We start from the raw sequence: 12,004 nt of genomic DNA on the forward strand, positions 1-12,004 counted from the left end.
TCTGTTAGAGTGAACCAGTGGCCCAGTATAACAGCTATCACAGCTTTGCAAAGCAACTTTTTTGTTGTTTCACACACGAGTGAACGTACCACAAAATGACATTTCAGAGAAACAACAAACAGTCACTGAGATGTGAGACGTAAGCTGCGGTCGGCTGCTGCTCTGCTTCTAAAAGACCACCGCATATTTTTACTCGGAATGTCTGTGACTTTAACATCAACAGGATATGTAACTGCTTACAAGAAGTCAATGCTGTCTAAATTTAGCAAACCTATGGTCAATGCACAGAAATATCAATTTCCTACCACTCAACCTCATGCAAACCAACCACAGTCACTTTTAAATAGTTTAAGAGATTGAACCAGGATTCATTTCCGAACTGTAATGAGGCCAATTTAGATCTCACAGTTTAAGCATAAACATACATTTTGAAGAAAGGTTTGTCATGTCCCGTGTTAAGTGTTACGTCTGCGTCAGTTAGTTTAGTTTATGTGTACTCCTGGTTTTATTTTGGTGAATGGTTTTTCTTTCTTCCTGTCTGCACTTCATCTGTCGCGTCGCGTCCCGTCTCGTTGATTCCCTGATTGTCTGCACCTGGGGTTAATCAGTTCATGCTCCTTTAAATACGCCCTCCTCCCCTTGTCTTGTGCCAGTGTGTCTTGTGTGTCTCCTCGTCCTGCACCTCACATCTCCTGTTTGGATTTCTGCGTCCGCTTCATAAGTAACTTTGCTTTGTTAATATAAACTGTTTTGGTTGAACTGAGATCTCTGCTTCCACCTTCGTGCATTTGGGTCCACGCTGTGTTTGAGTGTGTTACGGCTTTGGCACGGTTTTGTAGTACTGATCCAGGACATGGGCCTGTCCGTCTTTGTGAAACATAAAAACAAAAGAAAACTCTGCTTGGAAGACAAACTACAAACTGCATACCTGTCAATGTGCACTGTATCTTAGTGGTTAATTAGGTCGTTTTCGCACCCTAATAGTCTCCGCTAGACTCGGTTCAACTAGGGGTTGCAACATTCAGCTGGTCCGAGTTTGCTTTCACGCTGCACTTTAGTGAAATGAACCGAAGAAGTCAAGACAACAATGAACAAGAAAACTCGCTCATTTGTTGGTTAATGCAGGAGAACTACTGTTTCCTCCACATAAAAGCAAAACATGGAGCTGCATCCAATCCTATCGGTTTATGTCAACATACGACACGTATATGCTGCAACAATGGGCTCAGACATTTCTCCAGGCTATCGTTGTACACGCGTGTATGTTTGGGTTGTGTTTACCCACAATGCCCCGCGTTGTCGTCCGCTTCCTGCATTTGGTTCACTTGAAGTGAACCGAGACTCATGTTTTTAGGTGGACCAGAGGACCTAACTCTCAAAGAAAAGGCAGTCTCCTAAAGTTTCCCCCCGGTTTGTCCCCTGCATGGATGAAAATAAAAAAATGTCAGAATACAGTTCCTCAGAAAGCAATGGAACAAAAATGTGCTTTTACAAGATCCCGTTTGCATGGAACAAGGCAACATTGTCTCATGTAATTTTATAACTCTTCAGCTATGATTGTCAATTATCAACACACTCAACCAGAAGGCACCGCTGCTCTGTCTCACGTTCTAACATTCGTCCTAGCAGGAGCTGGTTAATATTAACTAGCTCTAAGCTCATAAAAGTTGAGAAGTCCAGCAAAGTTAGTGATAAATCAGCGTCTCTGTCACCACCACACCCTGTGTGTCTGTGTCTACAGTGAACCAGTTAGCACCTGTTGTCGGGGCCATTCCCTTTTTATATAAAGGCCTTACACTTCCTCTGTGCTCGAGAGAAACACATGGACATAAGACACAGCAGATGACCATATTTTTAATCATGGGAAAGCACTGGCACATGGTGTATCTGTGGAGTCACGTCCTGGTTCTCGGTGTTGCAGCGTTCAACCTGGATACTCAGAGTGTGCTGCAGAGAAATGGAGATCCGGGAAGTCTGTTTGGATTCTCTGTTGCCCTTCACCAGCAGCTGAATCCTGTCAGGAAGAACCTGTGAGTGAAAATGTGTGTGTTATTTAAGCAAACATATTAAGAGTCTGTGTCTTATCACTTGAAGTGTCTTCCTGCAGACTGCTGGTGGGTGCTCCTCGATCAAAACCCCAGAACCAGGTGAATGTTACGGGCGTTGTTTACCAATGTGATCTGTCTACAAAAACTGAGCGCTGTCAGCCCATTGAGTTTGACAGTAAAGGTTTGTGCATGACTTTTCTTATACTATGTTTAAATGTTTAAATGTTTTAATATGATCAATGGTGGGACCACCTTACGTTAGTTTATTGCTATTTTATGAAAATGTGTAGTTATAATTTTAGATGTATGCATGATAATGCTTAAAAGTAATAATAATAAAGTAAAAGTAAGTTATTATTTAGTTTGTGGACCAACTTGTGGTCCTTTTTGAGTCACAGATGGAGATGAAAGTGATTATCTGTACTGTGCACAAAAGTCTAGGTACCCACCAGCATATAATATGTAATGAGAGACATTACATATTATCTTATTTGGGGGTTTCACCAAATTAGTCGCATGCATTTATCAGAGTAGAATTTTAAATGCAAGAGCGGAGAGACAGTTCTTATTCTTCCTTTGTGGCAACACGGTAAGCTCAGGCTGTTTATTTTTCCAGAGTTCCTCCATAGTAGAGACATAAATGGTCAGTGGATGGGAATTAGAGTGACGAGCCAAGGTCCGGGTCGAAATGTAATGGTAAGCAAGCAGAAAAAAACTCCACAGTGAAAGAATCAGATCAAAATAGATTCAATCCGTCAACAGCTTTTGTAATTTTCTCCTCCTTCATCTCTAGACCTGTGCTCATCGCTACCAACAGTGGGGCGAAAGCCCAAGTGATAGTGTCCCTCACCTGCTGACGGGTCAGTGCTACCTCTTAGGAGAAGACTTGAAGGTCGGAAAGGAAGAGAGGACGTGGAGGAGGGTCGTTTGTGATGCAGGGCACCTCAACAGACGTCCCAAGAACCATGACTGGTTTGCATACTGTCAGCAGGGTCACGGAGCAGCTTTTGCAAAGGACAACAAATCCCTGTTGTTTGGGGCAACTGGTGCCTATAGCTGGAAAGGTAGAATAAACACTTACAGCTACAGTAGTGCAACATAAGCATAACGCTGTGTACTGCTGATAAAATAAAACTGTCACAAAATAAAGTTTTATGAATGATTTTATCAAGTTCTATGCTCACTGTGCTTTTTCCTGTTTGTTTGCAGGAACAGTGCGAATGGAGCTCTTGGACAACCTGGACATCTTGGGTGAAGAACCTCGTGAAACTGGAGATATAGACCTGTTTGACCGAGAGCTCATTCCTCTGCAGTCAAACAGCTACCTTGGTCAGTTTCTGGTCTGAATGTCTTGTCAAGTTGTTAAATCACGATACAATTCTATTCTTCTTTGTCAACCAAATCTATAGAACTCTATGAGTTCTAAATATGCAGTATAACTATACTGTACCAGCTCCATTTGTGCCGTCCAGGATTCTCCATTGACTCTGGCATGGCCCTGATCAGAAAGGGTGAGCTGACGATTGTATCGGGAGCACCGAGAGGAGGCTACAGCGGCCAGGTGGCATTTCTCAAGGCAGATCCCGTGGCTCGGAGAAATTTGTCTGTGGAAGTCGTCCTCTCTGGTCCAGGCTTAGCCTCCTCCTTTGGCTATGATGTGGCAGTGGTGGATCTGAATGGTGACGGGTATGTTTAACAAACCTACTGAGACATTTATAGGGTTAAGACATCTTCACTTTTTTTTGTTCCCTGTGACAGTTTTAATTCTGCAAATATGATTAAGGCCTTGAAATTCTACATGAAAAATAACACATATATTAATTTATCTTCCATATCATGGAAGAAACCTTGTCCTCATTTCATTGTCACTTGCAGAGCCATGAAACTTGTAGTCAAACATCAACACTAAAAACACTAACATCATCACAGAGACAATAATTCATGCCATAACTTGAGCCCACTGCATAGACAGACATGGTTGTTCTTGGTATATGTGAATATTATAGGTTCAGTATTGGCCTTGTGTTCTTATAGCTGGGAGGATCTTGCAGTGGGAGCGCCGCAGTTCTATGTTAAAGATGGTCAGGTTGGAGGAGCGGTCTACGTCTATATCAACAAGCAAGGAAGACAGTGGGAGGACATCGTTCCAACACAGCTTCCCGGACGCAGCGACTCCATGTTCGGCCTTGCAGTGGAAAACATCGGAGACACCAATCGAGACGGTTATGGAGGTTGTCGCAATTTAACATATCATTGTATCGTTCACTGTAAGAAACTGCAATGTTAGTTTCCATGAAACTGTGGCGTCTGTTTTCAGATTTTAAACATCGCAAGAAAGGATTTTTTTTTTTCATTTTTGTGAATATCCTCAATCATTAATGCAGATATTATAATGTATTGAATTACTGTGGGCGACCCATGGCTGAGCAGAAGAGAATTGGCCTTGTTCAAACCACCAGGGGGTGGGGCACGTTCAGTGTGTTCCTAGCGCAGGTCCTAATTCCTACTAAAAATCTCTGCCGAATTAGAACTGCTCATGAGCCACTGTGGCAAAAAAAAGCATTATATATTCAATTTCTTGTTGGCCCATTTTGTCCTAATGCTATACTTTGCTGACAGATATTGCCGTTGGAGCTCCATACGACGGTTCTGGTCGGGTTTATATTTACTGTGGCTCATCTGATGGTATCAACAAAAAGCCTGCACAGGTGAGGTTGTGGGGCTCAAAGGCTGTCAGATTGTCATAGCTCAAATCACCATATCATAGTTTTTGGGGGTTTTTTTCAGGTACTATTGTCAAAATCCAAACACGTGAATCTGTTTGGATATTCTCTGTCTGGAAACTTGGACGTGGACAACAATGAGTATCCTGATCTGGCCGTAGGATCTCTCTCGGATTCTGTTTTTGTTTTTAGGTAAATTTACAGCTACAGCACAAACAGTTTAACATATTAAGTATTTTAGCAGCTGCTTATTCTGATCAAGTTGGGTTTTTTTTCTGTTTTTTTTTGGAAAAATAATGTAAAACATAGAACTTTTCTGAAATACTTGGGCGGCTGTGGATCAGTGGAAAAACTGTATTTCAATTGAAAGGTTGTGGGCTCAGTTCCTTGTCCCTCTGCAAGACGCTTGACCCCCAAGTTGTTACTGATGGCTATGCTGGTATCATGTGACTGAATGATAGATGTAGAAAAGCACTATATAAATACTTAACATTTATCATTCACGTAAACCAGAGTTATGAGATTATATTTAGTCATTTAATTTAGCCTTGTTACCTATTTAAATAAAGACATCTTTACCCCTTTTTACTATTCTGAAAGAGGCTGTATGATTATTATTGGCACTGTTAAAGGGCCATTGATCTGAGCCATTCTCATATTTCATAAAACTGATTCTTTAGCATAATAAATTTCAATTCAGTGAATTTTTGCTGTCCCTCTTGCAGAGCAAGACCAGTGGTCACTGTGCTCAGCACTCTGCGGGTGACACCAAGTAAAATAGACATCACAAAGGAACAGTGTGATAAAAGCACATGGTAAGATGTACAATCTAACTCAATCTACCAGCAGGCCTACGGGCCTTTGATCCAGTGTCTCTCAACACAAATGTCTGTGCAGTTATTTTACAGCCCACGCCTGCTTTACCTACACAGCACATTCACCCTTGTTCAACCCCAAACTGAGTGAGTTTCCCACCGTCTGCTCTTTTCACTTTTCACATGTAGTGTCTTATAACGTGTGCATTTCCTGCCCAAGTTCGGCTTACAGTAAAAACTCTTTCATAGCTGGTGGAAAAACGAAATCCTTCAAGGGCACTTTCACACCAGAGCAGTTTGGTCCGCTTTAAATGGACCAGAGTTTGTTTGTTTCCTTGGATACAAATCGCTTGGGCAGTTGTGAAAGCTCATCCGAACTCAGGTGTGGAACAAACAAGCAAACTCTGGTCCACGTGGTCGCAAACAGACTATTCAGCAAACCAAAGAGAAGAAGCGAGGATAGCTCATTTCCTTTCAATTTACAAAGGTCGTTGTGAACAAAAAGGGTGTCATGATATTTCTGTGCTGTATCCTGAAAATGGGCTCTGTCAAGCAAAACTATCAGACCTGACTATATATAAGCGTTTATTGTCAAATTTGACCGGGTCATTTTCGTCTTGCTGCTGCTGGTCTTAACATAAAAAATGTATAATTTATTGAGCTCAGTGCTGGAATGTCGCCAGGCAAAATTATATCTGAACACCGGTATACTGAGAAACAAAGAGAGAGAGTTTTGTGCCATTTGACTTGAATAAAACAGAACATTTTGTTTATATAAAATTCAGTTTTGAGCTCAGGTTTCTCAAAATTGAACTGAAACCTAAACTTAAAACACATTAGAATTAATTTGCACTTGTATTAGCGGCCGCGCGATCTTGGCAGTTGTTGTTGTTGGAGTAGCGACGTTAATTGCAGTTGTAGTGGTATTCGGAGTGACTTTGAATCTGTTGTACTAATAATCTCACTTTCCTCTGTAGTGCTTAACTACACCGTTGTGGGCGACGCTGAGAGGAAAAAAGTGAGACTTCCTGCAAGAGTCAATCTTCAGAGTTCATCTCGAGGACATCTGGAGCTGACAGGACAAGGAAGAGAAATCTGTATTGACACCAATCTCCGTCTTGTGGTATTGTCTCACTTCTAGAATCTGTGTCATCAGTTTCTGGGTCTAACTAACCTAGTTTTTTTTTGGGGGGGGGGGCTAAGCCATAGCACCTGTTTCTGTCATTGTCCAATTGTCATTTGTAAAGAGCTACACACACCAGGCTGCACACGTTCATACATAATCAAATCCTGTTTCAGCGTGACATCAAAGACAGGCTGCACAGCGTCCCCGTCTCCATCACTGTGTCTCTGTGGAGCTCCAGTGAGACACGCAGGGCAAGTGCAGATCTGCCCAGTGTCACTCCTGTCCTCAACCTCTACCAGCAGAGGACCACGGTCTCACAGGTACTGCTGCAGTTCCCTCTGTTGTTTTACTTTGTCATCATAGAATTTTGGAAATTGTGATTTCTGTTGTTTTGTTTTTGGGGTTGTTTTTTTTTTTTTTACAGATCATCTTAGTAAATGAAGGCTGTGGCAGTGACAACATTTGCCAAAGTAACCTGGCGTTACAGTATAAGTTCTGTTCCAGAAAAACACACAATGAGCAGAACGTCTTCACACCATTAGCCAGGTAAAAACAGTATAACTCAGTATAGTCTTGAAAATCGAAACGTTTCTAAACCTAAAAGTGACAACTGATCTGGGATTATGTTATGTCTGCAGTGAGGATGGTATGCCTGTCATCACTCCCTCTCAGGAAGACATAGCCTTAGAGGTAACTGTGACAAACAGAAACGGGGACGATGCACACCAGAGTCACTCAGTCATCATGCTTCCAGACACTCTTCGCTACTCCTCCATTATCCACAACGCCCCTGCAGTGAGTACATGAAGGAAAAACAGATTTTCACAAATTAAAGGTAACAACGGGAGCATTTATAGGTGAAGTAGCAAGGATGTTCGTAGTTTCTTCATTGTGGGCTATTGTAAAAACACGGAGGTCCTATCTGGAACAATCTTCCTCTGCATCTTTACTCTTTGGCTTTTCGACCCTGTATGAGACGTTGATTTTACCTGTTTTTATTGTACGGTTTGTTTTTTGTGTTGTTTTTTATTTTCTACAGCATGTTTTTTGGGTCATTTAGATATTATGTTTCTATATTTTATTTATCTCTGATGTACAGCACTTTGTTCCAGCTGTTTGTTGTTAAAGTAAAGAAAGTTTTTTGGGTGTTGATGAAAAACATGCGGATTTGAGGATTAGTTGGATTAGTTACTAATTGGACACTCAGTGGACAGTTTGGTTGTTTGTCTCTGTGGGGTGCTGTGATGGACTGGCGACCTGTCCTTATGCCCTCCGTCAGCTGGGATTGGCACCAGCACCGCTTTATCCATGTGGAGGATAAAGCGGTAGAAAATAAATAATGGATGAAAAACAACCATTCATACAATTAGGTGATTGTACACTTAAAATAGGTATAATTACTTTCTATACATTTCTACCAAATGTCAAGGTTTTCCTAAGGTTTTGCATGTTTAGATTAAATATACTATACATAAACTTGTGAAAGTTTATGTATAGTAGTGAAAGTCAGGACAGTGATTTGTCTTTGTTATTGTTTTTGTACACCACTATAAGCGCGTGTGTGTGTTTGCATCCATAGGAAACACAAGTGAGTTGTACAGCCAATGACAAGGGAACGTTAATAGACTGTGAGCTGGGAAACCCACTCCAAAGAGATGCTGAGGTAAGTTCTTTATACTTTATACTCCACACGTTTGTGTCTTCATCGGCTGATGACTGTTCACGCTTCCCTTCAGCTGACTTTTTATGTCGTACTCGCGACGTCCAGCATTTCACTGAGCACGAAATATGTCAACGTCACATTGCAACTGAAAACGTAAGTGGAACAACAACTTGTGCCCGTTATTCGTCCACAGCTTACAAATCGAGACAGTAATGGAGTGACTTTTGTGACTTTGTGACATTTGTTACGTAGGACAAGTGAGCAGACAATTCAGGCAGTTGAAGCGTTAGCCAAAGTGGTTTTTGAGCTGGAACTGCAAGTGTTTGGGTCAGTACAGGTTTCTGTTTTTGTGTCATATTGTTTATCATATATTGCCAAATCATAAATACCAAAAAAATGTCATGTTTTCTATTCTTTTTTCCAAGACAAGCCAGACCATCCCAGGTGTTACATAGCGAAAACTCTAATGGGGAACGTGCCATCAAGACGATGGATGAAATTGGAGCCCGGATTCTGTATCAATTTAAGGTGAGATGTCATTTTGTGACCTTGCAAAAACATGTTTCTCTACAAAACGTTGGTTTGTTTGTTTTTTAGATCACAAATCTGGGCAGACCACTGAAATCTTTCGCCAATGTGTCACTTATCATCAAGTGGCCAAAGAAGAACTCGGTAGGAAAATGGCTTCTGTACTTGTCTCACATCACTGGTGAAGGTGTACAGTCCGTCCCCTGCTCACCGGCGAATGAAGTCAACCCACTTAAACACATTAAGGTAATAAATACCACTAACTTTTTGAAAGTCGTGTCATTAAAAATGCCTTTAACTCCCCTTTGACTTGATCACATTTGACATCAAGGGTTGGAACCACTTATCAAGGAAAAGGCGCGAGGCTGAACACGAGGCCCTCTCTACTGACAATGTGCTCTCAAATCTTCTAACAAGGAAATATAAAACATTGGTAAGAAATCTATTAGAAAGATACAGACAGTTTAAAAACACATGTCACCATAGGATGAAGAAGGCAGGTCATGTGAGTTACAGCAGGCAAGACGATAAGGATTCTACAGATGTCAAACTCTTATTTTCTCCTCCTCAGACCTGCTCAGATGGACTGAATTGTGTGGACATACAGTGCCCTCTGCCGGATTTAGACAGTAATGCAGTGGTGGTCCTGCATTCATACCTCTGGAACACCACTTTAACTGAGGTCTGCTGCCTAACATGCTTCTGAGCTTTCAATTGTTGTTTTTCATTACCTAAAAACGACATATCCATTTATCTTTGTCTCTCTCCAATGCAGGATTACAGCTCTTTGAACTATCTGGACATTGTTCTAGATGCAACTCTTAAATTAACCCACTCTCCAGAGAACATTGGACTCAAACGAGAGAAGCCCGGGACAACGGTAACAACCAAAAAAACAGTGTTTATAATTGTGTCTACCTTCTGTTTCTCATTGAAAGTCATTTGAATTTGCAGGCTAATGTTAATGATCTTCACAATAATACAGAAAACCACATTTGTCCACAGGTAAAATTTACCGTGTTTTTCGAGAAAAAGGTGGAATTCCTGACCAAAGTTGCCTGGTGGATAATCTTGCTGACAATTGTTGCTTTGCTTCTGTTGCTGGTGGTTTTTGCCTACTTGATGTGCAAGGTAAACAGTTAAATTTACTTGAAACTTTTTTTAACCTAACCATGCTAATAATAACTTATGGAGGGAATCATCAAGTCGACCTCAAAATGAAAATAATAAAGTATTGCATATAAGAATCCAACAAGTGAGTCCATTTAAAAAATATATATAATAGTACACAACCTTTCAGCTTTATATTTTTACGTTATGTTTCAAAGTTACACCTATTTTGGTGAATAGAGCTGGGTAAAAATATATAGATTTTTTTTAAAAATTAAATATTGAGTCATAATCCTTGGATAAACTTCTTTTCTATGCCATTTCCTGTGTCTTCTGCTCAAATCTCAACATGGCTGTTGTCTTCTTCTGATGAGCAGAGACGGCACAGCCGTTGGGCAAGATGTGGTCACAGCACCCTCTGCTGGACAACTTGGTAGTTACTTCAAACAGTCTGAATGAAACACAGCGTCTCGGGCTGTTTTCTTTAGGGATGGGAATCTTTATCGGTCCGATACTGGTCAAAAACGGACAGATAAAAATGTAGAATCCAATACAATCATAAATCCTATAAATAAATAATAATAAAAATCAGCAAAAGCATTTTAGCTGAATCATGTTTGGGCTGTTTATTTCTTCTTTTTTGGAGAACAATATTTGTTACACAGTTGGAGAATGATGTCTTTGAAATGACTCAGCACAAATGTAATGTATTGTTCACAGCTTCATACATTCATAAATTGTCTAAAATTACTGTATCTGAATAATATTGTTGAAAAACGTGCATTAATTTAACTATTTTGAATGTAAACAATAATTTAACTGACACTCCAGGTCAAAGTGAGCCAAGGTTTGTAGAATTTGCAGCATTATTAATGGTAATGCTTTTGGCTGGCATGGAGCAGAGTTATTGCACAGTTACTTTATTTTAAAGTTGTGTCCTATTTCTGTATAACTTGTTGTTTTATATGTAGAAATCAGGGTCATTAGCCTCCTTGTTTAAAATAAGGTTATGATAATAAAAAAAAGTTGCTGAAATAGTCATGTCAGTGTATGCTGACTGTATGTGAAATATTGAGGTGAAAATATGATACTATGGCGTGTTACTGTTGTGATATACTGTAACTACATAGACATATACTGACTGAGCTTATTTTCCTGTCTTTGTCAGAATGAATACGTTCGCTCTCTTGCACGAATCAAGAAGTCCTCTCACAAAGAAGCTCCAAACACAGAGACTGTACCTCTGAACAGCTGAAAGGAGAAACTACAGGCACAATGTTGCTCCATTAATCTGTTTGTTTTTATGTGGATTTGTATATGGAATGTAGGAAAATCAAAGAACAGGTGGTGTTATAACCTAAACATAGGTCATTTTATAAGCCACCATGGAATTTGATGAAGATGTCTTACTGTTGTTTTTTTTTAACTCAAATGTATTGTAAAGGTACTTCTTTTTTTTAAAAAAATACCCAAATGTTAATTTTGGCTCCTTTTTTGTAAGAATACAACTAAATAAATAAATATATAGAGGAAAGCAACAAAAAAAACAACAAAAAGTCATTTTCTTTCTTTTCTTTTTTTAATGAAGCAGAAAATATCACTTGTTTGATACCAAAAAGTCGTCACAGCAACATGAAAACATGCTGATACTTGATACACAATGGAGGAATGTGCGAGTAGGGGATTTGACGACAGAGCATCTGTACTAAAGAACATTTCATTGCAAAATGTCGCAGTCGCATCTGTGGTGTAATCTGACGGCGGATCATCATTAGCACATAATTATGATTACAATACTGTTTCTTTAAATCCTAGGACACTTTTTTTCCTCAGTTTTTCCTCCAAAATACAGTGTGACGTTATGTACATGATCCCTAACATCGTCTTTAAAAAAGGCTTTAATTTAGAAATGAGAAATCCACTTTTAATGACTTACATACTTTAAAAGATGATCTGTGTTTCGAGTAATAAGAGGCTGACATTAGCCAATT

At 40.0% G+C, this 12,004-nt stretch overlaps 1 protein-coding gene across 1 annotated transcript; it reads left to right on the top strand.

The window, feature by feature from the left end:
- Positions 1 to 1,681: 1,681 nt before the first annotated feature.
- On the top strand, positions 1,682 to 11,547 carry LOC122778558 (integrin alpha-6-like). Its single transcript, XM_044040575.1, has 25 exons — positions 1,682 to 2,030; positions 2,108 to 2,229; positions 2,665 to 2,744; positions 2,842 to 3,112; positions 3,258 to 3,377; positions 3,521 to 3,734; positions 4,083 to 4,279; positions 4,668 to 4,756; positions 4,836 to 4,963; positions 5,497 to 5,586; positions 5,669 to 5,733; positions 6,564 to 6,709; positions 6,886 to 7,032; positions 7,137 to 7,258; positions 7,351 to 7,507; positions 8,292 to 8,375; positions 8,449 to 8,528; positions 8,628 to 8,702; positions 8,801 to 8,903; positions 8,973 to 9,149; positions 9,235 to 9,336; positions 9,475 to 9,585; positions 9,679 to 9,783; positions 9,909 to 10,034; positions 11,182 to 11,547. The coding sequence occupies exons 1-25, from the start codon at positions 1,843 to 1,845 to the stop codon at positions 11,266 to 11,268; spliced, it is 3,186 nt and encodes a 1,061-aa protein (XP_043896510.1). The 5' UTR covers positions 1,682 to 1,842; the 3' UTR covers positions 11,269 to 11,547.
- Positions 11,548 to 12,004: the final 457 nt, after the last annotated feature.

The sequence above is a fragment of the Solea senegalensis genome, linkage group LG12, assembly GCF_019176455.1.
Source record: "Solea senegalensis isolate Sse05_10M linkage group LG12, IFAPA_SoseM_1, whole genome shotgun sequence".
Lineage (NCBI taxonomy): Eukaryota > Metazoa > Chordata > Actinopteri > Pleuronectiformes > Soleidae > Solea > Solea senegalensis.

Bases quoted from the DNA above. Each gene is read 5' to 3' on its own strand.
- LOC122778558 (XM_044040575.1), top strand. From the start codon at position 1,843: ATGACCATATTTTTAATCATGGGAAAGCACTGGCACATGGTGTATCTG. The intron at 8,703-8,800 runs GTCAGTACAGGT...CTTTTTTCCAAG, and splicing joins CTGGAACTGCAAGTGTTTGG to ACAAGCCAGACCATCCCAGG. The intron at 9,586-9,678 runs GTCTGCTGCCTA...TCTCCAATGCAG, and splicing joins GGAACACCACTTTAACTGAG to GATTACAGCTCTTTGAACTA.